This window comes from Saccoglossus kowalevskii, chromosome 9 (assembly GCF_978046115.1).
Source record: "Saccoglossus kowalevskii chromosome 9, keSacKowa6.1, whole genome shotgun sequence".
NCBI lineage: Eukaryota > Metazoa > Hemichordata > Enteropneusta > Harrimaniidae > Saccoglossus > Saccoglossus kowalevskii.
The window spans coordinates 14,983,337-15,009,224 of record NC_140649.1 but is presented as its reverse complement, the minus strand read 5'-3'; the positions used below and the strand labels follow the sequence as shown (position 1 = coordinate 15,009,224).

Genomic DNA, 25,888 nt, shown 5'->3' with positions numbered 1-25,888 from the left:
AAAGTCGTGCTTACGAATTTAGGCTAGAGAGGAACAACTGAAAGCTGTGTATAACTTACCAATTGTTTGGCTACTCAATTCCCAAATAATGTTGGAGCTCTGGTTGTATCAGTGATTTTTCTTCCATAATGCCTGTATAAAGGAAAAAAACACACACTGCACGATTTCAAAATACACATAAGTGTGATGTCCGCAAGTTATGAATATTTCTTTCAATTTTTTTTTTAATGGCACTAGACGTACATCCGGGAATAATACAGTACGGTTATGTAACTATTTTCGTTGATGGAGTATGTCGATATTTCATCAGCCGAAAGCAACATTTCACGTGGGTTGCTGCTCTCCTAAATGGTAATCAATGGTGCACTTTCTTTGAAAATCAACGCCACTCACTCTCTTTACATCCGGGCGGGCGGTCGCAAAAAATGAAGCTGAAACCCTTTGTGTTATGTTATGCTATGTATGTCAGCAAAATTTGCCCCTCAAAATACAGGAAATAGCGTTACAGAGAGTATAGATTTCATTTTTTTTTTCCGGGGAGCATGCCCCTACCCCTTAGTAAGAACTCGTTGTTTCTTTACCTAGTTCGTGACCATGATATCCAGTGAAATTGCTCGAAGCATCAAACTATTGAAATTATATACCCAGGGGGTCACCCTATATGCTGTTACTACCCTAGGTGCGTTCCAAATTTAGCGGGAAAGCAGGGTGTTTTCGCGTGTTTTTATGTGTGAAAACAAGGAAGTTATTGAACTAGGAAAACATGCTTTTAACTGGTTGCTATGGGCGTGGTCATAGTTGATATGATAATTTTAATTTTAAAACTGATTAGTCTTGCTAAATGATTTTTCATATTTTCTCTAATGTTATCATGGCTGTTTTCTAATGTGCCAACAACTATACACACTATCACATGGGTAGATTAATTTAACGATAGCGTGATGAATGTGTTTTTGTGTCACCACATAGGACAAGGGCAGATCCAGTAAAATGTATTGGAAGTGGGGGTCCAAGACACGGGACCGTGCGATTCGGACGATGCTATGCGTAATCCAGATGCATTTTCATCATGCGTTTGGGGGGCCATGGCCCCCTGCCCCCCTCTGGATCTGCCACTGATATAGGATTGCTTTGTTCTCCATTCAAGCCTCATGAACATTATTATTTTAGAGAGGATCGGAATCGTTCGTTCTTTTATCCATTAAATACACGCACCGGATACATCTTGTAACACTTTTCGCTCTCAGTCAGGTAGAGTTGCTTCACGGCAACCTGGTCGATATTCTCGGACTCTAGCGAGAGACTATCTCTTTATTTCAGATCGACAGCGATATAGAAGTTACATTCAGACGTGATAGGAATACTGGGTATTGATTACTACTCTAAATATGAACCTACCAATCACACTGTCATTATATGTGGGTTTCTATACTTTGCATCCATCACTCTCTCGCAAGTTGACAATAACTTTTTTTTTTTTTAACTTATGTCAACACTGCATTATTGTGCGTCTGACCAAATTTGCTATCGATACAACTTTCCCCGGACTTGACGTCCATTTCTGTCGCATCTTTGAGCGACAAACAAGTGTGTGATTATTTACTCACGTACCTGCCACGGGAAATCGTTTGAAATAGTTTTAACTCCTGACTTTCAGAGTTTTGCATGCCAGATTGTTCATTGTTTGTAGGTTTGTATTGTCTTTCTTAGTTGTCAATTGTTTTGACATACAATTCCATATTCATGTTGACATGCATCAGTCAAAGCGGCGACTCAATAAAAATCTCTGAAAAACCTTCTCTTGATGTGCTGCTCTCAGTCGATTACTGACATCAGACAAGTAACAGAATCAGAAAGTTTTACATCAGTTGCCTGGCCTGCTGGGAGCACTGTATCCCAAGAACAATCTCTGTTCTGATACAGAAACAGCAGAATAGAGTTTTGCACTTTCTTTAAAACCTACTGCTAAAAAGAATAGTAGACAAGTTCAAAGTTGAAATATTAAAACCCGAAATGACAGATTTTATATACTTTTTATAATTTTGTTAATTATAGACCAAATGGACAATTTCCCATTGGCTACAGATTTTGATCAACATTTTGGAAGAACATAAGTTTCATTTTGTGCAATGTAAACAAATTACTTCAGGACTCAATGGGTTAATCATAGTGAATAGTGTGTGTGATAAATGTATTTTCTGTTACGACTGTTCATTACAAGTGTTTCATTGAAGTGTTTGCAAATGTATATCAATTAGAAATTACTTTTTAGCTTATTGTAATAATATCTCCATTTGTTGACATTGGAGACCACTAGTATTCCAGGGAATTTGGAAGATTTATTGCAAGTGATCTTGTTTGCAAGGTACATGATTCGCAATTACAAACAAAGGCTTTAATGCATACAACAAACATCTTGAGGTATATTCACACAAGACAAGGAAAATCAAACTCTAAAAATGATTTTATACTGATGATCAATATAACCAAGTTTGACACTGTTTAAAGCGGGAGGGTTGTCACCTGCGTACACGCGGGAATTGAGTCCCCAAGCTACGATAACAACACGCGCGCGAAAAACGCAAAGACTCATCGGTAGACGGTTGTTCGTTCGGAAACAATGACACGCTATGGCCATCTAACGCATGCACAGATGACGACACCCCAGCCTTAAATAAAATTACGGTAATCGAGTTTTTTAGCACCTGTGAAAAAATCCTGATGATAACATGAAACAACAGACAAAGTTACCTAATATACTTTACCCTTCATTAACATTGTCATTATGGACAAGCCAAAAATAGCAAAAGTTAAAAAAGTTTTACGAAGATAACTGCATTGACTTGACAAGATAAGGAACATAGTAGCCTTTGCATTTTTATTTTTCTGAAATGAAATTTCGAAATAATTTTTGAAACAAATTACTCGGGGAAATTGTTGCCTATTGTAAATCAGGTTTAAATACAGATACTAGCAATGTTTCTGTCCTAACATGTTCTAATAACAATTGCCTGTCAGCATGCAAAAAAGTGTAAAAGCATTTCTTGTGTAAACATACCAGGTAAATTAAAAAACAATTACCAGTAAACAAAAGTTCCTTGTAATAGTTACAACAAAGTTACATTTACAATAAATGGGACAACAGTAAAAATGTAAATGGAATAAATTGTTTTGATAAGGCATGTTTTCGAAAATAGTTAAAAATACATCTTGGCATTTACACCTGTCAGCTATTATCTCTATACATTGCATAATTAATGCAGTATAAAAGAAAAGCTCTATGATATGGTGGTTTATTTCGCCAACTTTTAAAAAAATGTATGCAGATGTTTATTAACAGTGATAATGAAAGCAGGTGATCTTGAACCTATTTTTGAAAATGAATTTGAAAACTGCCCATACATGGAACAATTGTTTCTTTAATTAATACATCATATACTTTAAAATACTTTATTTTCGCTTTATTTGCTGAAGGAATGATTCAGTGATAATAAAATCCAGCAAATATCCCTTTATTCCTATATTTTACATTCAACTCATAAACAATAAGTGAAAATAAACTTCATACCAAACACCCAAAGAGTCTTTTCAGCAAAATTATGTTCAGCTAAAATAAAGTATTTTACAGTACCAGTAGTAAGAAATTAGTGAATCATTATCAAAAGTGGACATATTTATTTATAAGCAAACTTAAAAGCACCCCAGACTGTATATAAACTTAACTATATACAAATATTAATGCTGTAAGTTTTGAATAATATGTCAATGTTTTTTTTTATTTAATTTTTTTAATCCATACAAATACTGAAATTGAAAAAAGGATTAAGCCCAGTTTGTTTTATACAGCACACTGACAGCCCAAAATGTGGCTTTTTGTATAGCAAAAAATTAAATAAATTCACATCCCAAAAAACAAATAACCTAACATATCTAACCTAAGTATGTGAATTAAACAAACGAATATGATAAGAAATTGGTCATACTTCAGTGCGTAGACAATATCATATATCACCAAGAACATTATAACACTGATTGCATTTGATTTTACATTTTATCAGATGGCCAAATTCGATGTATCTATTACTATGGCATCCAGAAATGTTGTGGCAGATATGTTACTAAACTAGTATAATGTTGCATTTCTGATTATAATCAACAATGAAATAATATGAATAATAATTTCAAGAAATAAAAGTTAATTAATTTATTCTGTGTAAACATTTAGAATACCTCTAAAAAATGTGATTACATCCTTTATTTACAAAATATCTTGCATGCTTGTCCCCTGTATCGGCAAAATACATCATATAAAAAGAACTTTGCCAAAGCATCTGTTTCCTCATCGACGACTTGTCCCACCAAAGCCTAAGATAAAACAAAGTGATTATGATACATTAGTTACCCTCCTATTATCAGAGCTCAGCATGTTTTCAGTCATGCCATCAAGTGCTGCTGAGTTACATGATGCGATATTACCATGGGAAAAATTTGAATAGAATAGAATAGATTTATTTCACCAGAAAAAAAAGACAATTGTACAGGAACTTTATCTGAATGAATATTAAATATATATATTTTTTCTGATGGGGATCAGAGGGGTAGTTCTAGCAGAACTAATCTAGTCCCTGGCCCAAATTGCCAGCCATCTTGGCAATACATGCAACTCATAGACACAACTCATGTCACATGCAACCCAACAATAGAAGCATTCATGCACAGCTCCTTTGCATGGGCTAAGAGGTTAAATACCTTAGCCTGTGCTAAGAAAACGTGCGTGAACACTTCACAGGAACTAAGTATGAATTAAATCTGACCAGTTTTAAAGATCCTTAGCGCAGATGTGCAGAACGCTTAGCTCTGGCTAACACCCAAAACGCCGTTGTATTCAACATTTGGAAGATTTACTATTATATTCATTTCAGTATGCCATTTCCGACATAACAATCAATGGAAGTACATCTAGAGAAATTGTTCTCAAAAAAAAATATACCGACGATGAGACTAGCGATGAGACCTGTTATTCTGTTTTGTAACCATAAAACTAACATGTATACCTTCATGTATACCTATAATTAAGAAATGCAAAAAAGTTTAAAAATAGTTTAAAATAACCCCAATATAGATAAAATATATTAATTTTGCTGTTTTAGAACAAATATACCCCCCAAAAAAAATGCCAGGATGTGTGACCTTTAGGGGTCAGAAAGTGCCAGGATGTGTGACCTTTAGGGGTCATGCATAAAGCCAAGTTGTGCATTGAAAGATACGTTACCTGATGCTGTTCTGGTTCCTGAACTTCTTGATGACCCGAAGCCACCACCGCCACCGCCGCCACCACCACCACCGAAAAAAGATCCACCTCCAGTACGATAGCCATAACCTGGTCTAGCATAACCATAACCAGTTCCACCATAACCATAACCATGGCCACGGCTAAAAATAAAATGGCATCAATTTATATCCACTTAATTACAGTATTTGCTCTATATAATAGTACAAGTAGCACACATGATTACAGAAATGACAGAGGTGTGTATAATGAATTACAATTTCATGATCCAGTATATAATATATGCAAACACTTCAAACAGAGTAAAGACAACTATATGAATTAGAATATCATATCTGCTATATTTGTAAATCAAAGTAGCTGTTTGCTCTATTAACAAAACTAATTTTATTGAGTCAAAATAAAATCCCCAAAAATCAATTTGGGTCAGCTTGGTGACTGCTTGGGAGAGAGGTATTTAATAATAAAATTAAGATTGTATGCGACTGTAGGGAGTTATAGAATAAACTGTTGTGGTGCCTAATTTCTCTTTGTTTGTTTATTCTGTTTATGAAATGTGAATTTTATACTACAAAATTACAAATTTCACAACTATGTGGAGATCACTGTTAATTTTTTAATGCATCATTGGTGAGCATAATACATAATGTGCATCAGTGATGTATCATATCTGCTTAAAGGTTAATGTGAAATTTCTATGACTAGTCTATTCTCTCGCATCCTCTATACAGTAATAAGTAGCATGAATTGTAAGCTGCCAACCACAGTCAGCTGGCGAATATGTGAAAATAACATAAATGTGATTAATTTACAAATATTAAATCAATTTGGGCAGCCATCTTGAATACGGCTTGAAACTAAATAAAAGTTGGGAAACATGTTTTTCAGAATCCTACAAATTAGGGAAAAAATAACAAACTTTTATGACCAAACAATCCGTTGGGGTAATATTAAGCCAAACGCTAACAAAATTCAACCATATTCAGACTTTTTCCCATGGAAAAATTCCTTCCATTTGAACACCTCATTACACAAAGAACCTAGAACACCTGTGGTCTTTGAAATCTAAAATCGTAATCCAACTCAGAAGTCAATCGGCAATGATCTCACAGTTAGATGACATCTTTGATTTTCAAATACCCCAGGAAAGTCTTCTATCTCTGAGTAATGAGGTGTTCATATGCAAGAGATTTCTCCACACAAAAACTACCTGACCTGACCTGATCTGATGCATCTGTAACCCTGATCATAGAAATCTTACTACTTACTTTCTATTTCCAAACATGTATCCCAGAATTCCACCAGTGGCAGCGCCAGTCCAGAAACCCCCTCCTCCTGTCCCAGTACTACCAGTGCTACCCGTGGAACCGCCGTAATTTGCAGAACAGCCACCTGAAATGATAACAGTAGATGCAATGTTAATCATAGCAATGAGACAGGAACAAAATATCTTTTAATTATTTAATCATGCAATAAATATAAGAATTATTATAATTATTATAGTGTAGTCATCACTGATGAAAAGAACACAGTAGTCATACATGTATAGTGCGTATTTGTAAAAAGGATATTATTGTACCATATTTACTTTATTTCAAGAAAATTCTTCTATGCACTATTTATATACTCGCCTGATTACCAAATCTTGCCAACTGAAGAATTGTTTATCAAGATTTTCTCAAGTGTAGATACATGTATAATTATGTGTGTAGTATTTTAGCTAATTTTGTATTTCAGATTTTAAAATTAATTTAGATTAGTTGTGTTATTTTATGTTTCTTATATTTGACTTTACTCAAGCATTGTTTTGTGTACATCCTAAATAAACTATCCTATCCTATCCTTTCAGGTTTCAGATGTATGGTAAAAATCAATAAAGTCATCAATAAAATAAGTCATCAATATATTTTAATGATCCAGCATATTATGCCTGCAATTACTGCTTTATGTACATTTCTAATATAGATTCTAATATAGATTCTAATATAGATTCCTACCTCCTGGCATATAGTCTGATCTGAATCCTGGAGGAGGGGGACCACCACCACCACCGCCACCTCCACCCCATCTTGATCCTGAGCCTTGACCAGGTGGGTGACCATCGTCAGGATAAGGCGATGTGATAATTATCAAGGAGAATATAGATATGTAATACCAATACGTCTATCATTGTAAGATGTGCTTTTGTAAGGGATAAAACTCTCCAGTAAAGTGAGAGCAGGATAGCTAATATATAATACATGTAATGGTACATTTTATCATATTTTTATGTTTTTAAAATGTTCTAGGAGTGATAATTTTACATATTTGCAAAGTGGGAAGAATGAAAACAGAAACCATTCCTTATACGGTCAAAGGTTGTGTCAATGTTTATGGACTTCATTCAAATGTTCTTATATTGTTCTTCTGATCTCTGATTGGTCTGTACCAACACTGTGTGCACTACACACTATTCAAAGTTCATCTAAACACAATCTAGCCTAAAGTGAAAACCTACGGCACATGTAGTATTTTAATCATCAAACAAACTTGAACTTGAACTATGACTGACTTACAATAGGAGAATTGATTTTTTATATTTACTAACTGGCCTGCAGATCTCATAAACTGGTTAATATGTAAACATTTGTTTTTCTATGAGCTTCCCAAGCAGCTACATAACAACAGTATCCCTTCATCTCTTATCCTGCCAGCCCTATGTACTTTTACATTGACTTGACCAATTAAGGGTTAAAGTGGTTTATAGTATTCCTCAGTCATGAATTTATTCAGGTGTTGTTTTGTCACAGACTTAGGAGGAAATTGTATATGGAAAGAGAAGACCAAGTGAGTGAGTTCCCAACCTACAGAAATGTATTAAAAGGATATCCACGAGTGTTTGATGCAACACATGTCTGGTAAATGGCATACACAATAACACCGATGATAACCCACATTATAATGTTACCTAACCATGATTCTTTCTTCCATTTGTGATGCTTCCTGAAAGTAACAAAAGTAAGCATTAAAATTACTAGGATGTAAGCAACTAGTGTTCAACGGGGATTAAAGTGATAAACAAAAGATAACAGCTTTGCTAATTTGAGGGCAGTATCAAATGATTTTATGAAAAATGAAAGAGACACACAAATTATATTACAAATAGTCTATCATGGGCGGATTTAGAGGGGGGCCGAGGGGGCAGCCCCCCCTATTTTTAGCAACCAAGAGGGTTTCGCGCCATTAGCCAACTTATCGGCCCTCCCCATTCCAGAATCCTAGATCCGCCCCAGTCTATCTTGAAAATAACGTCACGTTGGGCCAAACTGTTCAACTATAGAAAATTATGAGTACCTTTTGCATCAAAGAGCATTAGCAAAAAGCTTTTTAATACAAACATTCTTAACCATTGAACACTTTGGCGAAACACAACACTATCCTCAAATTTGCCTAATGGTATCTACTAAATTAAAATACCCAGATACATTTTTTTAATTGATTAATCATATCTAACTAAAGATGCACTCTGAAATCATTTCTATAATTTGATAGTATAAAAATTTCAGCAAATATCAACGCTACCACCGGTCAGTCATTTTCAATACATCTGTATATCTATGACATGATGTAAAATGAATACCGGTATATCAAATATGAACATAATCACTCAAAGCATATCAGAGAAATGGCTCTAGAACCACATTCATTAAAACAAAATGGCCACCAGTCAGCCATTTTGAATCTGATCTGAAAAACAAAATGACGTGCATAAGGGACCAATAATGTATGTACCAAGTTTGAACGAAATCCATCCATAGACGACCAAGATCCTGTTTTGAAATGCTGGAAATGCTTGATTTTTAAGCACAAAAATGGCCTCCATTCGGCCATTTTGAATCAGATTATCATACCAATACATTTGTATATCTATAATATGATGTATAATAAATACATAATATTTGAAAATAATAAGTCATAGCATGTCAGAGATAAAGCACTAGAACCGCATTCATAAAAACAAAATGATCTCAAATCAGATCATGAAACAAATTGATATGCATATGTATAACATTATGTATGATGTACATGTGAAGTTTGAAAGTAATCGGTTCAGGCATGTCTAAGATACATGTCCGGACGGACGAACGGATGGACGGACACACAGACACACACAAATAAAGACATATGCAGAAGTCAATCTACAAGTCCTCGTTTTCGAACTGAACGAGGACTCATAATGACTTACCCTTCATAGTAGGAATGATGGTTACTATTATCATCACCATAGTAATTATGTTTATGTTGTTGTTGATTTCCTTCCTTGGTTAGATCTAAAGTGTACTCCAACTGGAATACAACACAATAATATAATTTTGAAGCACACAAACATACATCTGAGGATGTAAACACATGGTATGATGTCATCTGTGGTTCTGTTGTACCAGCGTCATATTTAGAAAACTGGGATATTAAACTGTACATAAACCTTTATGCTGGAGGTCACAACTAATGTTGAAGAATGATTAAAACTGTACAGGCATTACATTCAAATGAACTACTGAAGATAACTGGTCGGGGAAAAAATATCATGACAATTTCTATTCAGATGCTAGAGAACATTCTAATAATTACTCTATAGAGATGTTTTGACAAAATGTTTCACTGTTTCCCAGAATTCTTAGCAGTTCTCATGAAACATATATATGTAATATTTTGCTGCATCACAAACAATTAAAGAATGAAATAATTTTGAAAAGTGGAACAAAACTACTACATATACCGTATGTACTAATAAAGAAAAAATATTGAGTCAAACATTCTGTAGTGTGTTTATTAGGATGTAGTCTAGCATAGGAAGTAATGTACTCAATGGAAATTTTCCAATCTCATGTGGTTATTTCACTGACTGGAAAATGCACTAAATTAAAACCCAGTGAATATGTAAAATTTAGCATAGGACATACAAATGTATTATCTAAATGATAAAATCATGAATTTAGGCGAGGGTTCTTCGAACCCGCTTATTCACATAGTTCATACCCACCATAGACTCCGGTCAGTCAAAATGACTATTTTGAACTGTAGGCATTAATCAGCGATTCTGCCGGTGACGGAGAGATAGAATCTAGGTCAGGGAAACCCCATGACCTCAAGATTCTTTTACCCCTTACGTCACGAACCCACGTGACCGAGGCCACATGGCAACGCCATAGGCAGCCGTCCATCACTCTTAATTTCTCTCCGCCTTGAGTGGAGATGAAATCTAGCGAGCTCTGCTGGATCGCCTGCTTTTTTTCCTGTCCGGATTTATAGCTTGGGTTGTTGCCGCTGCTCGGCATCCGACATGGTAGCTGGTAGGATAAGTTTTCCTTGTCTTTTTTTACCCACGTGACCGAGGCCACATGGCAACGCCATAGGCAGCCGTCCATCACTCTGGTTCCTTTCTCTCCGCCTCGAGGACTTAGACCAACGCGACGGAAAGAGTGGGGAGGTTGGGGGGACCCGGAGTCTATGGTGGGTATGAACTATGTGAATAGGCGGGTTCGAAGAACCCTCGCCTAAATTCACTACGTTCAATTACCCACCATAGACTCCGGTCAGTCAAAATGACTATTTTGAACTGTAGGCAGAGTCAGACACTGATAGGTGGCGGGTTTTTCCGAGCAAACAGAAAAAAAAGGAATGATGAAAGTCTTTTCCCAGTCCGGGATGAAAACAAACTCAAAAAGACCTAAGTTAAGACCCAAGAAGGGTTGTGTCTTACCTTGCCTGTGCTGTCCCAGAAGCAAGAAGCCAATGCTGCTGTGGTGACAGGGTTCGGTGTGCCCGAGAAAGCTAGACCCAAGCCGAACTCGGGGGTGATAAGCTTGAAGTAGGACCGAAACAGTTCGCATGAGGGCGTAGGTCGACAGAAGCGAAACCTGGGAGCTTCCAGGAAGTGCTAGTGGAACAGACAATCTGCCCGCAAAAATGCAGAGACTGACTTATCGCCTATGCGCAGAGGCCCCTGCAGTCGTTCGGGCTGGGTCAGCAAACAAGGCCTGACCGGCTACGACGGGGCCTAACCTGAAGAGACCCTGCTCAATAGATTGGGTGTCTCCTAGGTAGTAGTTGATGAAGACGTTCTGCGTTCTCCAGAAGCCTGCCCTCAGAATGTGTTTGAGGGGGGCACCTGACGCTAGCGCTAGTGAGTTAGCAATCGCACAGACCTCATGTTCTTGTACTTGGTGTCTCTGCAAGGTCTGTGTTGAGGAGGATAGTGTATTATAGACCTCCAGTACAGTCGCAGTAATCCACCTGGGGATGGAAGTCGGGGAAACCGGCTTATCCCGCTTGCCAGGGCCATAACACAAAAACATGTGTTTGGTTCCCAGTCTAGAAAACCTGGTACGGTTCTCGTAGCAACTCAGCGCTCGGACCGGGCAGAGAAGCAATTCCTCCTGATCCTCCGGACTGACAATATTTTCCCGCTGGGGGATGACGATCGGTTGAGGATCGTGTCCTGGGATTTGGTTCTTGGCGAGAACCCGATTCGTGCCTTAGTACAACTTGATCGTCCATAAAAGCGGCACAACCGTCCGCAAAGGATAGTGCGCGCCTAGCTTTGACCGGCGCCTACCTGAGGCGAGGGCCAGTAGGAAGACTATTTTCCACATCAAAAAATTGAGTGGTGCTGATTGGAGAGGCTCAAAAAGCAGTCTGCTTAGAGCAGACAACACAGCCGACGAGTCCCAGTTGGGCGGCTCCCTTGTATGGGGTCTTGGCATCTGGAAAGCAGTAAATAGTCTCCTAAAAATGGGACAATCGGCTAGTCTTGTTCCCGTACGTTCTGAGTGGTTGGGACGGCAGGTCCGGTAAGTCCGGAAGCACTGCTGGCTCTTCGACTAGCCTTCCCAACAGAAGTGGAAACTAGGCCTTGCTTGGCCAATTGGGTGCAACCCATGATAATATGCGGGTGTGCACCTGTCAAAGCTTTTCTCCGGTGCCCGGTGAACTAGCGGGAAGGGAGGAAAGGCGTACACAACTAAGTGGGTCCACGGGGCTGGCAAAGTGACCCTGGCCCAGGCTCCTGGAGTCAGCAGGAGTGTTACGTACGTCGGGAGCTTGGCGTTCCGGGGTGCGGCAAAACGGTCCAACCTTGGACCGTCCCACGGCCGAAACAGCCTAGAGGCTACCCACTGGGGTATCAGCTACTCAGTGTTCTGGAGACGGAGCCGCCCTGAAAGGGCGTCGCCAGACTGTTCCTAACCCCTGGAAGGTGGTGTGCGGTTAGCTCCACATTGTATTCCAGGCACCAAAGGAGGATTTTGCTCCACTAGGACTAACAACCATGGGGAACGCGTCCCCCCCTCCTTCTTGAAGGAGACCACCGCTGCTTTGCCTGTGCGGAGCAGGACTCTGTGGTCTCGAACTACGGGTAGAAAGCATGGTAGTGCTAAGTACACTGCTCTCAGTTCGAGACGGTTGATATGGTAGTCCCGAAACTAATGCGGGGGCCATATCCTTGGGCTTATTGGCCCAATAGATGCACTCCCCAACCCTAGGGGGAGGTATCTGTTACCAAAGTCATACCTGCGGCGAGCGGGCCCAAGGGGCTCCCCTGTCCAAGGTTGGCCAGTGACGACCACCAGGGCAGGGCTTCCTTCACTTGGTCCGGGATCGAAACCCGCCTATCTAGTTCCCATAGGAGAGCTCGGCGCTATAACAAGCGTTACACCGGGCGGCTGTGTAGTGCGGCCTGGGGAACGACCCTTCGAACCGAGGTCATCATTTCGATGATTCGTGTTAGTTCGCAGAGGGACACAGAGGGAACACTGACTAAGCATTCGGCGAGGCTACCTAGCGCTAAGCAATACGCTTGAAATAGCTAAGCCAAGCATACCTCTGTGTCAAAACTCCATGCCCAGGGACACCAACTGCACGTTGGGTCGAGGTGGGACTTGTCGATTTACCAATAAGCCCAACTGGTGAAGTAAATCCTGTGTTAGCCTGACACGTTTGGCTATTACCCCTTGCCCGGGTTGTTGGTAACCGGAAGTCTGGGTACGGATTGAGGTGTACCGACATCTGGTGAGCACTAACTAGCAGCACTACCTGTTTCATCACTCTGGTGAACACGTAGGGCGCTGTTCCTAACCCGAACGGGGAGGCACCCGAGATTCGAATACTTGGCCCAGCTGGGCGATTCGAAGGAGATGGCAACTTGCTGGGTGCATCGGTACGTGCAGGTAGGCCCCGCTTAAATCTAGCGGGGCTAGCCAGTCAAAACTGTGGATGGAGAGAAGAACCCTGAATGGTGTCTCCATGTGGAACCGATCGAGGAGCACGTACTGATTCAGTCTGCCTAGGTCCAAAACTGGACGCCAGCCATTTGTAGATTTGGTACTACGAACCCATTTGGGTAGAAGCCTGGCCTTAGCTCCGGTTGATGTACCCTGTGTATGGCGTCTTTCCCCAGCAAACTGCTACTTCCTGTCTGATTGCTTCCACCCTGCGGGAGTCCCCTGGCAGTGCCCAACAGGGGAGACACTGACGGGGGGAAAAGGAGATTTCAGCGGTATCCCGTAAACTGATGTTACCACCTGGAAAGGTCCAGGGATCAGTCACCCGTTGTCTCCAAACCGGACTACACCGGCGCAATCTGTGTTGACAGGGATATGTGGCCATGTGTTCGGCAGTTGCGAGGGGGTGTGTGCTTCCTTCCCCCATGAGGTGAGTTCCCCAAGGCCTGAAGTCGTCACTAAGTTGTGACCTGGCCATTCACCGAACACGTGCCAGTCCCCCCCGGTTGCAGAGGTGAGCGTCAAACATGCCTCCCCTGCTGCCGGGTAGACGTCCGCCCAGGGAGGGTGAGGAGCCACCACCTGGCTCTTACCACCCTGGGGGCGTGCCACTACCCTCCGCTCCCATGGAAGGGTATAAGCGCTTGCCTCCTGGCTGACTCCAGCTAGCGGACAACGCCCTAGGGCGTTGTGTTTTCTGTGCTTGGGGTGCCCTCCGATTGCCCATGGCAGAACCAACTGGCTAGCAGATTCAAACTGAACCCTCCGGTTCATTGCACTCCGAAGCTCCGAGACTGTACCCACCATTCCCTGAACAAAGAGGGTGGAGGAAGTCCAGTCTGCGTCACTGAGGCGGGGACATACCACGGCTCAGCTTGTCGGCGAAAACATGTGCGTCTAAGGCCGCGTCTCGTAGCACGGTAGTGGCCCTGGCCAAGAGAGCCAGGCAACACTAGGGGGTGTCGCATGTAGATGTGCGGTGGCGCACCAGTAAAAATGTCGCCTGGTCTAGGAGGCTGGTGCGTTCTGCCTCCAAGGTCTCCAGAGTGCTGGTCACGCATAATGTGCTCAAGCAACTCTGCCCTCAGGGCTAGATGGGTCGTCTTCAATTGGAAAGGACACCCATGGAACGCGGCTATCCCCTTTTGCCCGGTTTGCCAAATTCGTGGTACCGGGGTCTGGGGAAGGAGCCTTGGAATCCGGTTGGGGGCGTTTTGGTCTCATCCCACGATGTGAGGTCTGATCCCGAAACCACACCGACCGGGTAGCGTTTGGTCCAGTGGAAAGTGTTGCCCTATGTTATCCCCACTCGGGGGCCTTAAGCATTACATCCTCCACGGCTGACCAACGCCGCCCATCAACACCGTTTGCATGCTCTGCGCCCCACTCCGCACTCAGGTGGACAGGGAGAGACTTGCCGACGGGGTTGCTTTGAATCCCGATGCCCGTGATCCCATAAGCGTTGAAGCAACCTTAGGTGGTTGCTTTAGGATCAAGGGTGGGGGTATATACATCGTATCACTGGGATCGATGATACTCCGCCTCACCCCAAAAGCGTGGCTCACCGAGTCATACAGATGGATGACTCTGAGGGAACGCCCGGAGTACCGGCTGTATCCGACGCGAACGAACTGCATCTCCTTTCACTTTAATATGTGAGAGGGAGCGTGTTCGACTGTGCGTCTCATGACAGAGTCCTCTGGGGATGCCAGTGGGTCGGTAAGAAAGGAGTCAAAACCCACAGCGGGGACCGGACACAAGGAAAAACTTGTTACCATTGTACCGTTACCGCGTGACGAACCCTAGCTGGCTGAAAGTAGGGGGGGTCAACGTGTGCCCTGCCCTGAAAGCCCTGCCCCGAGATCGGAGACTTGGCTGCCAGCACCCCGTTGGCATTCAGTGCCTGAGGATCCAGAGAAGGACCGGGGCAATAAGCCTGGGCCTCGGCCACCCCCCAAAATAGTGGGAGAGCCGTGCCTGGGAACGGGGGTTCCCCGGAAGAGACGTGTTTGAATGCAAACATGCTTTCGTGTCTCTTCCTGCTTGCCCACCGAGGGGACACAGTGGAGACAGCTCACTCTGACTGCGTCTGATCTACCCGGCCTGCCAGGGACGCAATTGCCCTGTCAATCCTTCGACCAAAGCCCTCAACTCGGAGGCAAACTCATCGCCGTGCGAGGAAGGGTCCACGAAGAGACCCGCAACGGGCCCCATAGGAGGAAAGCCTCCAGGGGCACAGCCTCGCTGCAGTCGGTAAAATCGGGTAAAAACACCGCCTGAAAAAACAGACTGTGAGGATGCCCTCCGATCAGCGGGGGAGACCGAGAAAATATCGGTACCTCCGCCGTCGGGCCTCTTACTGTACATGAAGTACCGGTAGCCGAGCGTGAGGACTTTCCACTCATGCAAAACACGCAACTCACTTTAACCGATTTGTTTACTGGACGCGCGACCTTGCTGTGACGCGGTCAGTGTCAGCGATTTTGATGGCTCTGAAAGAAAATCTCAGGCCTCAGAACTCCAGTGAAAAAAACATGCTTTCATGCAAAAAACCCCGAAACCCACACGTAGCCACGACAAATTATCTCGGATGCGGGTTCTATGCTGGTAGATTCTGAATAAACCACTGTACGATCGGCTCGAAAGACGAGGAGACCGGAAGAAAATGGCAGCGAGCCTTGGAGCTGTCATTACATCGATATATTGCTAAATACATTAAAAATAAAAGATGACATGCATGAGGGAGACGAATTACAGTTGTAAAAGGTGCCGGCATGAAATCAACATGTGACTACGTAGTGGCGCCGGACTTTGATTTCTTTGTTGTGAAAAATACTACACACAAAGGGGAAAACGACACGAGGGTAAAAAAAGACAAGGAAAACTTATCCTACCAGCTACCATGTTGGATGCCGAGCAGCGGCAACAACCCAAGCTATAAATCCGGACAGGAAAAAAAGCAGGCGATCCAGCAGAGCTCGCTAGATTTCATCTCCACTCAAGGCGGAGAGAAATTAAGAGTGATGGACGGCTGCCTATGGCGTTGCCATGTGGCCTCGGTCACGTGGGTTCGTGACGTAAGGGGTAAAAGAATCTTGAGGTCATGGGGCTTCCCCTGACCTAGATTCTATCTCTCCGTCACCGGCAGAATCGCTGATTAATGCCTACAGTTCAAAATAGTCATTTTGACTGACCGGAGTCTATGGTGGGTAATTGAACGTAGTGAATTTAAAACCCAATGAATATGCCTGAAGTACTAAATCAGCGAAATTATAGTACTGACTGCCAGTTTCACCATTCTACACGATTGGAGCTGTTGCATTAACTCCCAAGTCCATGTAATTTAATCAAAATATAAACCTGGAGGCTTGGAATCACGGCTATGTATACTACACTGTACACACAATGTAGGAACTAATATTCAAATGGTCTTCAATGAGATAAACCAAATGAAAATATTAGATATACTACAATACTTACACCACATGAGCCTTTTAATATATATGGATCATCTGGATATTCATACCCTTCACAGCTGACTTGTACTTGACCAAATCTATATGCGTTATCCATATCTGTCTTGCACTCCCACTGTATTAAAAACACATGTACAGTTATATTTATCCAATATACAGTGAATTTCATGAAGGCATGAATGATATTACATAAAATATTTGTAAATGTTTTACCAATAAGAGATTGACAATCAAAATGTGTCTACAAAAGCACAATAGTAAATCAGCCAATGATTGTGAAGACATGCAAGGGCTCATGGGTAAAGTTCCTTATAGTAGCCAATGGAAGCAGAGTCTTTGGATTTAAATTAAGTGTCAGGAGCATCAAGGATACATGTTTTATAAATAGTTTAAAAGATTAAAGCGAGAGGGACGTCACCTGTGTATGCGTGGGAATCGAGTTCTAATCGACGATAACAACACATGCTAAAAATGCAAAGGCTCATGGGTAGACCCTTGTTTGTAAACAATGACGCATTATGGCCATCTGACGCATGCGCAGGTGATGACTCCCCCGCTTTAATGTCTTCATGAAATGCACTGTATCATGACGCACACTTGAGATGAACTAATGGAAAATTTCAATATTAAATAAAATGACATGTGACAGTGCACATGGATTGAATTTTACCGTGAGGTATACTATGCAAATTTATCCCTATACTAAGTCATTATTTTCACAAAAAAGGCAGAGCACTGATATATGTTATAGAATATATGAAATATGCAAAACCAATTCACAAATTGTAATTACAATTTGAACCATTGTTAAATTAGATAATACAGCCACGCGCTACAAATAGCAAAATGTTTCTAAATTCAAAAGTTTAATTAAGAGCAAACAAACGTTTGTGGAAAATACAAAAACATTGGTGTTTATTTGTGTTTATTTTCTTAATTACCATCATATACAATAGGCATGTTTGTTTGTTTGTTTTCTATAAATCATGATTTCAGACAAGTTCTTACATGCATCAATACAGTCTAGTCTGATTGGAGTGGACCAGTATTGAACTAATAAAATATCCTCTATGTGGATTGATTTAATATACCGATACTGGTAATACTAGTATTCACAAACTATAAATACTTTTGGAAATTTTGCTAAAACAAATAACATGAGCATATTGAAGAGAGACATATGTTTAATTACCTGCACATCATAGCCATCTGATCCTTGGTTGTAACACTGTACAACTTGTGGTGTAAATGTACCGCAGCCAGCATTGCCACCAATGCATTTCAGCTATAAAAGACAAACATATCAAATGGAAAATTAATGTTATTTTAATCAATATTATCATACAATATACTCTACGTGCATGTTATTAAAATTTAGCTAGCTTGGAAACACCAGTTGGAAGCCAGCTTGAGAATTAAATTACATTCAGACTGTACTGGATTGTAATTTGGTGCATCAAACATTAAAGTGGTAAACAATGTGTGTAGAATACGGCATTTTAAAATTCTAAAAAAAATTAATAACCGACAACAAAATTAAAAATTATATTAAGCTTGAAAAATTCATGAAAATTTGTTGTTTACAATATATTGTTATGCACTGAAGTTGAAAGATTACATGTATGAGCATTACACACTCACATAGAGAGACAGTGCAAAGACTAACTTAACATATGACATACGATACATACCTGTGGTATTGGGCTGGATCTCCCAGCATTAGTCATTCTACCGGAGTATAAAGTCAGTACTTTAACATCTTCAAGTAGAACTCTGTCTCCTGAACCCCCTATGAAATAAATCATAACATTTTGATACAAAGTAGCACAACACATACTATTCATATTTACAAACTAACCTGGCAGTGCATGTTGGGAATTTTTACACTTTATTATAAATCATTTTCATGATAATTACATGTAAATCTATTTTTCCTAGCAAGATGGAATCTAATAACTATCTAAATGTGATAATATTGTGTGTAAGGTACTCCTTAAATGTTTGTTTTGATTGAATATCCATACTATTAAGGTATCATTTGACAGGGGTAAAACTAGTATACAACACTCCAGAAAGAATGTGGGGGGGGGGGGCAGACACCTCACAAAACCACCTTTAGAATTCTTGACCCATGAAATTGGCCATCAGGTTACGAAAACAAAACATTGGAAAGAAATATGAACTACCGGTACTGTTTTCACTTATATCTACACTTTCAGATCATGCATAGGTAGACTATGCTTAATAATATTTAGAGAATTTTTTAATTCATTTTTATCCTGTTGCTACCTTACTAACATCTACAAATTGAAAACACTTATTCAAACTGAATCAGAAAATGTACATTGTTTCATAATAATAATAAATATGTAAATGTATGATACGGGACTGTGATGATGAAATCAGGTAGACATGTTGCCCTATCCGTAACCCAAACAGTGAATCTATTGTGTTTAAGTTTCTCATGCTATATAGCTATTATATGGAGGAAAGTCAAGTCATTCAGGATACCTAGCACACATTTGTCCTAACATATTCACCCTCATGCACATTCATCAACAGTCCCTAGATCAGATCATGGAGGTAAAATCCATGATCAGTAGAGGGACTGTGATTCATGTCATCTGGAATGAATGTGCTTTATAAAAGAAATCCTTTTGGACAGAATTTCAATCAGTAAAGCCAAAGTCAAACTTTATACAATACGTCTACAAATGTAAATGGTGTAAACCTATGACACTTGCAGAGTTACGTCATCATTATAATTCAACATTTTTACCGTTCATACTAAAAAATGAAAATTGTGCAACATTCTTTACATTTTAAAATGTATATTCACAATTCAATATACTTACATGCATTGACAGAAGACAGAAACGTTATCCCCGAAAATACTAGTATTGCCAAGATCCCCATAACCGTCAGCAGTACTTGTTGCGTTAAAGACGAAGACAACAAAACTGTTGAGCTTAATAAAAATTAAATAATGGTAAAGTCAATTTTAGTAATTTTCACCAGCAGTGCCTAATTTTTTTTTAAATACCAAATACTCGCTCGCTTTGTGGGATTTTCGAACGGTCGGCCAAAAAAAGTATAAAGCACGCAGCCACTGATAGTTCAATGAATGATGAAGTGCAGAATCCAGGAAGTGTATCGTACATCAAAATAAAAGCCTGACAACACCTCTGAATCATCAACCAATCCGAGGCAAACTGGTCAAAAGAGTGCGGTACTTAAATTGAATTAGCTCACATAAATTGCAAATTAAACCATACGTTTTGGTTGATTATTTGCATAATATTCTCCAACGTGTCTCAAGTTTGTTTTGTCTTACAAATATTTTTTGTAAAACACAAACCATAGTGCGGATTGATATTAAGCTGAATCAGCTTAAAATGCATTATGGGAGCTGTCTGTTCGTCCGTTGACCTTTGTCCCAGGTCAACCCGGTCGACATTTTCTCTCGTCGGTTCTGAAATATATAAGTTTTGTTGTCCTTACATTATTGCAGCCATGAGTTACTTTAAAGAACCTGACGGTAAAGATTGCCTCGGGAAGACTGCATTTACGACAAAAGTCGCAACGGCGGGAGGTTAGTCGAAATGTTCTTAAATAACAGTGTCGGATGATTGTCGGCGATGTCTGACCCGATTCGGTCACGTAGCTCCAGATTAGATTGCTTAAATAAATACATGATTATAGTACACCGGAGAAAGTTACAAATTAGACGTTGCAAATTAAATGATATCAAAATTGTTGATGATGTCTTTGTGCAAAAATAATTATTGCATATATCCATTTGCAGACCCTTATCCATGAATGTTACTCTTCAACAGTACCACCATATTTTATAGACCGTCTTCAGTTCGTATATTCAAGCAGCTCCCAGCAATCCAGCTCTCAGTTAAACTTCGAAGAGCTGGATATTACTATTATCTAGAAATTTGAATGTGCCTAAAATATTGGTTTTGATAAATATATTTGACAGGTGGCTGGCTAATACACTGATGTGGATTATATGCATTGTCAAGATGGCCAGATTTTTGAACCGTTTTGTTTGGGGCTTAAATTCATCTCAAAATTATTTGTATCATCTGCTATAGAAAATACAAGAATAAGTAGAAGTGTGAATTCCAAGTTTCTAATTGCCTGTATCATGTTATTATCAAAACGTTCATAAAATAGAATACATCGCCATTCAACCAATCAGTGCAATTCAGTGTCACTGTACCTGGCATTCAGCACAATGCCGCCTACCCAACAGTCAGGACTATCTGTCGAACAAGATACATATCCCAATCAGGATACAAGTGTATCTTGAGAAAGATAAATCTATCCTGATCGAAATGTTTTAGGGGGAAGGGGCCCTAAGGAAATTTTACTGTCACATGTCCATTCTTGAATTAAATACTACTAGTGCCGACCATATTTAATATGTAAATAACTACCGGTAATAACGCTTTAAAGGGCGGCAGTCGTCGTGCCGCGTCCTGTTCGATATGGGACTCATAGCGATGTATACAACACGTGTAAAATACGTTGTTTATTTACATGAAATTAGAACATGCCAGGGTTCCCCCCAGGGTTTTTTAGCGCCGAGGTCCGCGGCGCTATACTTGTGAATCTCGGTGCTTTACTTGGGACTGGCTAATACACTGTCGCTATGTGTTCCCACCTCAGCGCTTGATTTCATATTTGACATGCCAATATCAGATGTGCAAAAGCTTTATTCGCCACGCCGGTCGACCCTGACCATCACTCAAAATTAGTGACCACCACGGAAACGCTTCCGACCAGGACTATTGTCTGATTGTTATTATAATTACATACTGACCGACACGCATCCTGCCAGTCGTGGATTATAATTTGTAAACAATAGACCTAGTCGCACGATACGTAGCGGCTAGTCAAATTTGTGAAATTAGCACCTCTTTGTTTGTAAGTAAATACTTTCTGTGATAGACACAGTCTTTAGATTGAAGGCTAAAAAAATGTTTCAAAATCAATTCCACCTCAATATAACATGGTCAAAGCGGAGTTCATGATCAGTTCACGCTACTCAAGATAAAACAACGTGTTTATTGCGTGATTTGGTAAAATACATTTGAACTGTTATCATCGCGAATCATGTAAAAACTCTTCTTTCAAGACATATTTTACCTTTTAAAAATTGCAAATCACCTCTTTCAAAAGCCATCATGCAGTTTTCAATTGAAATCGATGCCAACACATCGTGCTACGACATCGCTTTACTTCCGCAATGTAATTTTTATGATCACTACCATTCGGAAAACTTCAGATTCTACCGGCGTTACCATGCGGCATTTTGATTGGTCAATGGCATTCTTGACCCATCGGGTCAAAGGACACATGCTTATGTTTCACAAACATCATGGCGGGTCTGTTTTTTTTTACCGAAGTGATCGAGTGATCAAAAATAATCGCTCCCGATAAAAATAAGTCTGATTTTACTTACATTTCATATCAAAAAAAAAGAAGCAACATTTTTTGAGGAATTATTGCTATAACTGGTGTATAACATGGCCAAATAAGTTATGTTACGTCGTAACTTTGATGATCGTTTTGAAGCTATATTTGTTCGCTCATTACTGTAATTGTGAACGTTTTAGAAGTTGATGGTACGAATAATAAATTACAACAATACGCCAATTAATTACGTGATCGTTTTTTTGAAGGAGAATGTTTTTGGAGTGAATAAAATTATGAGATTCGTGAACATAAATCTGGCTTAACGTTTTGAATGAGTTTCATTCAACGTTTCACAATACAATTAAATTGCAACAATAATTTATTTGTGTTTGTTTTTAGTCTGCAGCATTTGTATTTTGAGAATGTTTCAAACTCTTCTAAATTGTGAAACATAATGTGTTGATTCCATTAAAAAAATATTTGCACTGTGAACGAGCTCACTAATATTCTTAATTGTAAATAAGTTCTGTTAATCAATGAAGGAAAGATACGGTATGTAAATGATATGCAAATTATTATGCAAATTAGCCGTGGCGCTTTGCTTTTCTTCTGGGGAGGACCCTGCATGCGCTGCGCGACTACCACCACGCTTTATTTTTGATTCAGCAAAGAGAAGAAATGCTACTGTTTTGTTTGCTTTCTATTTACTCAGCAGAGTACCATTGCCAACACCATATGATAATAATGATAAACTCCCCCACTAGCAACATTCTTGGGTTATAGACAGTCTGTGACTTTCATGAATGCATGGCAGAAAAAAAAAATGTTTACAATATTTTGGTGGGCTTTTAACCAATCACAGAGCTTCACATCTCCATCCAATCACAGAGTTTGAAATCTACAGTGCCATGGTTTAATGACATGCACTTGTCTTGTCTTGTTTACAGGTTTAGCTTCTAGTATGTATGCCTATTTATTCAAATATGGTAAACTGACGCCAGTGCAAGGATTAATCAATGGAGGAAATATTACATTAACAATGGGTAAGTGGAGACATCTGTCCAAACATTGACAGTGATTTTTTTAATGACTCTGACCAATCATCAGATACTTGAACTGGCTGTTAACTAACACCCGCGAAAGGCGTAAATTAAAGCTGTGTTATTCGGTATATTTTGTTTGTAGCATTTGGAGTGAGAACTTGAGGTAGTACGTGCCATATACCAAATTCAACATTTGTGGTATTCACAAGATATATGGACGTATTATTTAACGATCACAATGTCTCTGACGTACATGTGCACTGATTGTAATCAAACTTTAAAACTACATGACATGAAAAGATAGCAAAAATTTAAATTTGTATTTTTCTTTTCTTGGAATGAAAAGTACTTTATTCTCTATTACATGCTTAAAGCGAGAGGGTCGTCACCTGCACGCATGCAGGAATTGAGTCCCAAGCGATGATAACAACACACGCTAAAAGCGCAAGGTTCATTGGTAGACGCTTGTTTGTAAACAATAACATGCTATGGCGACTACTTCCTCGCTTTTAATTTCATGTAATTTTTTCAGTTTTGACTATTCAACTAACATGAACTTGTTATTTTTGCTTTCGAAAATGTACACACTGGAAGTATTGCAGGGAAAACTGTTACCCAGGTTAAAGAATAGAATAGAAACTTTATTCATTCAGAAATTAACATTTTGGTTTAAAAAAGTATAAACTATATAGTCTATCATTGGTTACAGCGGCCCTTGGTGCTGTGTTTGGAGCAACTACTTGTATATCAACATCAGTGAGGGGAAAAGATGGCAGGTTAAATTACTTCATTGGTGGTTGTACAACAGGGGCTTTACTTGGAGTCAAAGGTGAGTGTACCAATATGTACAGAACAGTGATGTCTGCGATAATGAGTAATCTATAATGTATCTTGCTGCTTAGTAGGCAGCTGTGAATACCGTTAAATTTACCACACATTCCAAGTTGTATTATTGGTTTTCACCAATCAAAGAAGTCTGTATTTAACATACATTGGACCAGGGTGTTAGCCAGCCACCTGTCCTTTGATTTTGAACTGGCAACTTTTTCCCATTTTTTTGTTTTTTTCTATTGTTCTTTGATAATTTCACCAAAATATATTGTAAACCATCGACATTTTCATGAAGTTGAATTGTTCCGGACTGGCAGTTGCAAATTCCTGGCTAATAGCCTGCATTGGACCAAATTTATATAAAACGTGTTACATATGTAATGCTGTAATACATTGTAATATTATGAGGTTTATGTTGCACTATGGCCATCGTATCGACTAACATGTAGCAGAGGTCAATGTGACCCTGTACTGCTTCTGTGCATATTTTTTCGGTGTCCTCGTTATAGCCTTATTATTGCTTGTAGTAATAATTTTAGAGATTATAGGCTGAAATGTTTTTACACTGTGAGAATTTTCTATTTCCGCCATGCTGTACAGTGATTCTGCTTCAAATGTAAACAAGAGATTTTCAATTCACAAATTCACAAAATAGTCCTGTTTATAGTCTGCACTTTCCTTCAGAAGATTGGGACAAAAATAGCCAAATTTATCGAGTAAAAATTGGAAATTGTCTAAAATTTTGTCTGTTGGCTCCGAAATTAGGGTTCATTACTAGAAATATTGAAGAATATGGGAACAAATTTAGACGATAAAGACTGGTGTTGATAATGTAAACTTATGCTTGTCAATGTTTTTTGTATCTTTCAGCACATAGCTATGCTGTTGGGTTTGGTGCATGTGCTGGATTTGGTATTAGTGCTGCTTTGTACAAACACGGAAAGATGGAAGACTGGCCTTTTGTAATTCAAGACCCCAGATATTAATTAACACTTCCTTTGAATGCACTGAAATATTTGTTTTTTTTGTAAGAAAAGTAAATGGAATTTTAGGTTTTCCCTGAAAAGCTGTAATTTATGTGTGACGTGTGCATCTTTAGGTGCTTGCCGCTGAAAGCTTGTAATGAAACAGCACCAACTAGAGATGAAAGTGTTCAAACCTATTCCAGATTTGGTGAGAGCACTATTATGTGGTCTTTGGAGTGTTAGATACCAGTGACCATGCTCCATACTTTTTTAGATAAATACAAGATTGAGAATACCCTTTCCAAATCACCTAGTTGTATGTGTATCATGGTGCAAAGTAAACAACAAATTGGAGTAAGAAAAACGGCACAATTTTCCTTTTGTATATCACTACTGACTGTTTACCATCCTAAGGGCTGATTTGTTTTGATTAATTCTACCGACTATGTACAGATAATTATTGGAAATATTCTAGAAGTTCATCATGTTAATTTGGTTTTAATAAAATCTATTTGACCAAATTGTATTTTTTTTTAAGTGTAAGTGTCCACTTGACTCTTAGTGGGAGAGGTAATGTTTTTTTTTATTCTGA

General features: G+C 39.6%; 3 protein-coding genes across 3 annotated transcripts; 1 reads left to right on the top strand and 2 right to left on the bottom strand.

The window, feature by feature from the left end:
* Positions 1-2,319: 2,319 nt before the first annotated feature.
* Positions 2,320-7,968, bottom strand: LOC146738366 (uncharacterized). Its single transcript, XM_085503955.1, has 5 exons — positions 7,948-7,968; positions 7,288-7,453; positions 6,559-6,682; positions 5,273-5,433; positions 2,320-4,365 (listed from the first exon to the last, which is right to left on the bottom strand). Exons 1-5 carry the CDS (start codon positions 7,966-7,968, stop codon positions 4,340-4,342), a joined length of 498 nt encoding a protein of 165 aa, XP_085360081.1. The 3' UTR covers positions 2,320-4,339.
* LOC100368409 (store-operated calcium entry-associated regulatory factor-like) lies at positions 7,398-20,208 on the bottom strand. The gene is made up of 6 exons (XM_085503197.1): positions 19,883-20,208; positions 18,719-18,816; positions 18,220-18,312; positions 17,032-17,142; positions 9,516-9,616; positions 7,398-8,272 (listed from the first exon to the last, which is right to left on the bottom strand). Exons 1-6 carry the CDS (start codon positions 19,941-19,943, stop codon positions 8,134-8,136), a joined length of 603 nt encoding a protein of 200 aa, XP_085359323.1. The 5' UTR covers positions 19,944-20,208; the 3' UTR covers positions 7,398-8,133.
* Positions 20,209-20,447: 239 nt separating this feature from the next.
* Positions 20,448-25,817, top strand: LOC100368561 (NADH dehydrogenase [ubiquinone] 1 alpha subcomplex subunit 11-like). The gene is made up of 4 exons (XM_002732597.4): positions 20,448-20,619; positions 23,405-23,500; positions 24,210-24,329; positions 25,202-25,817. The coding sequence occupies exons 1-4, from the start codon at positions 20,541-20,543 to the stop codon at positions 25,315-25,317; spliced, it is 411 nt and encodes a 136-aa protein (XP_002732643.1). The 5' UTR covers positions 20,448-20,540; the 3' UTR covers positions 25,318-25,817.
* Positions 25,818-25,888: the final 71 nt, after the last annotated feature.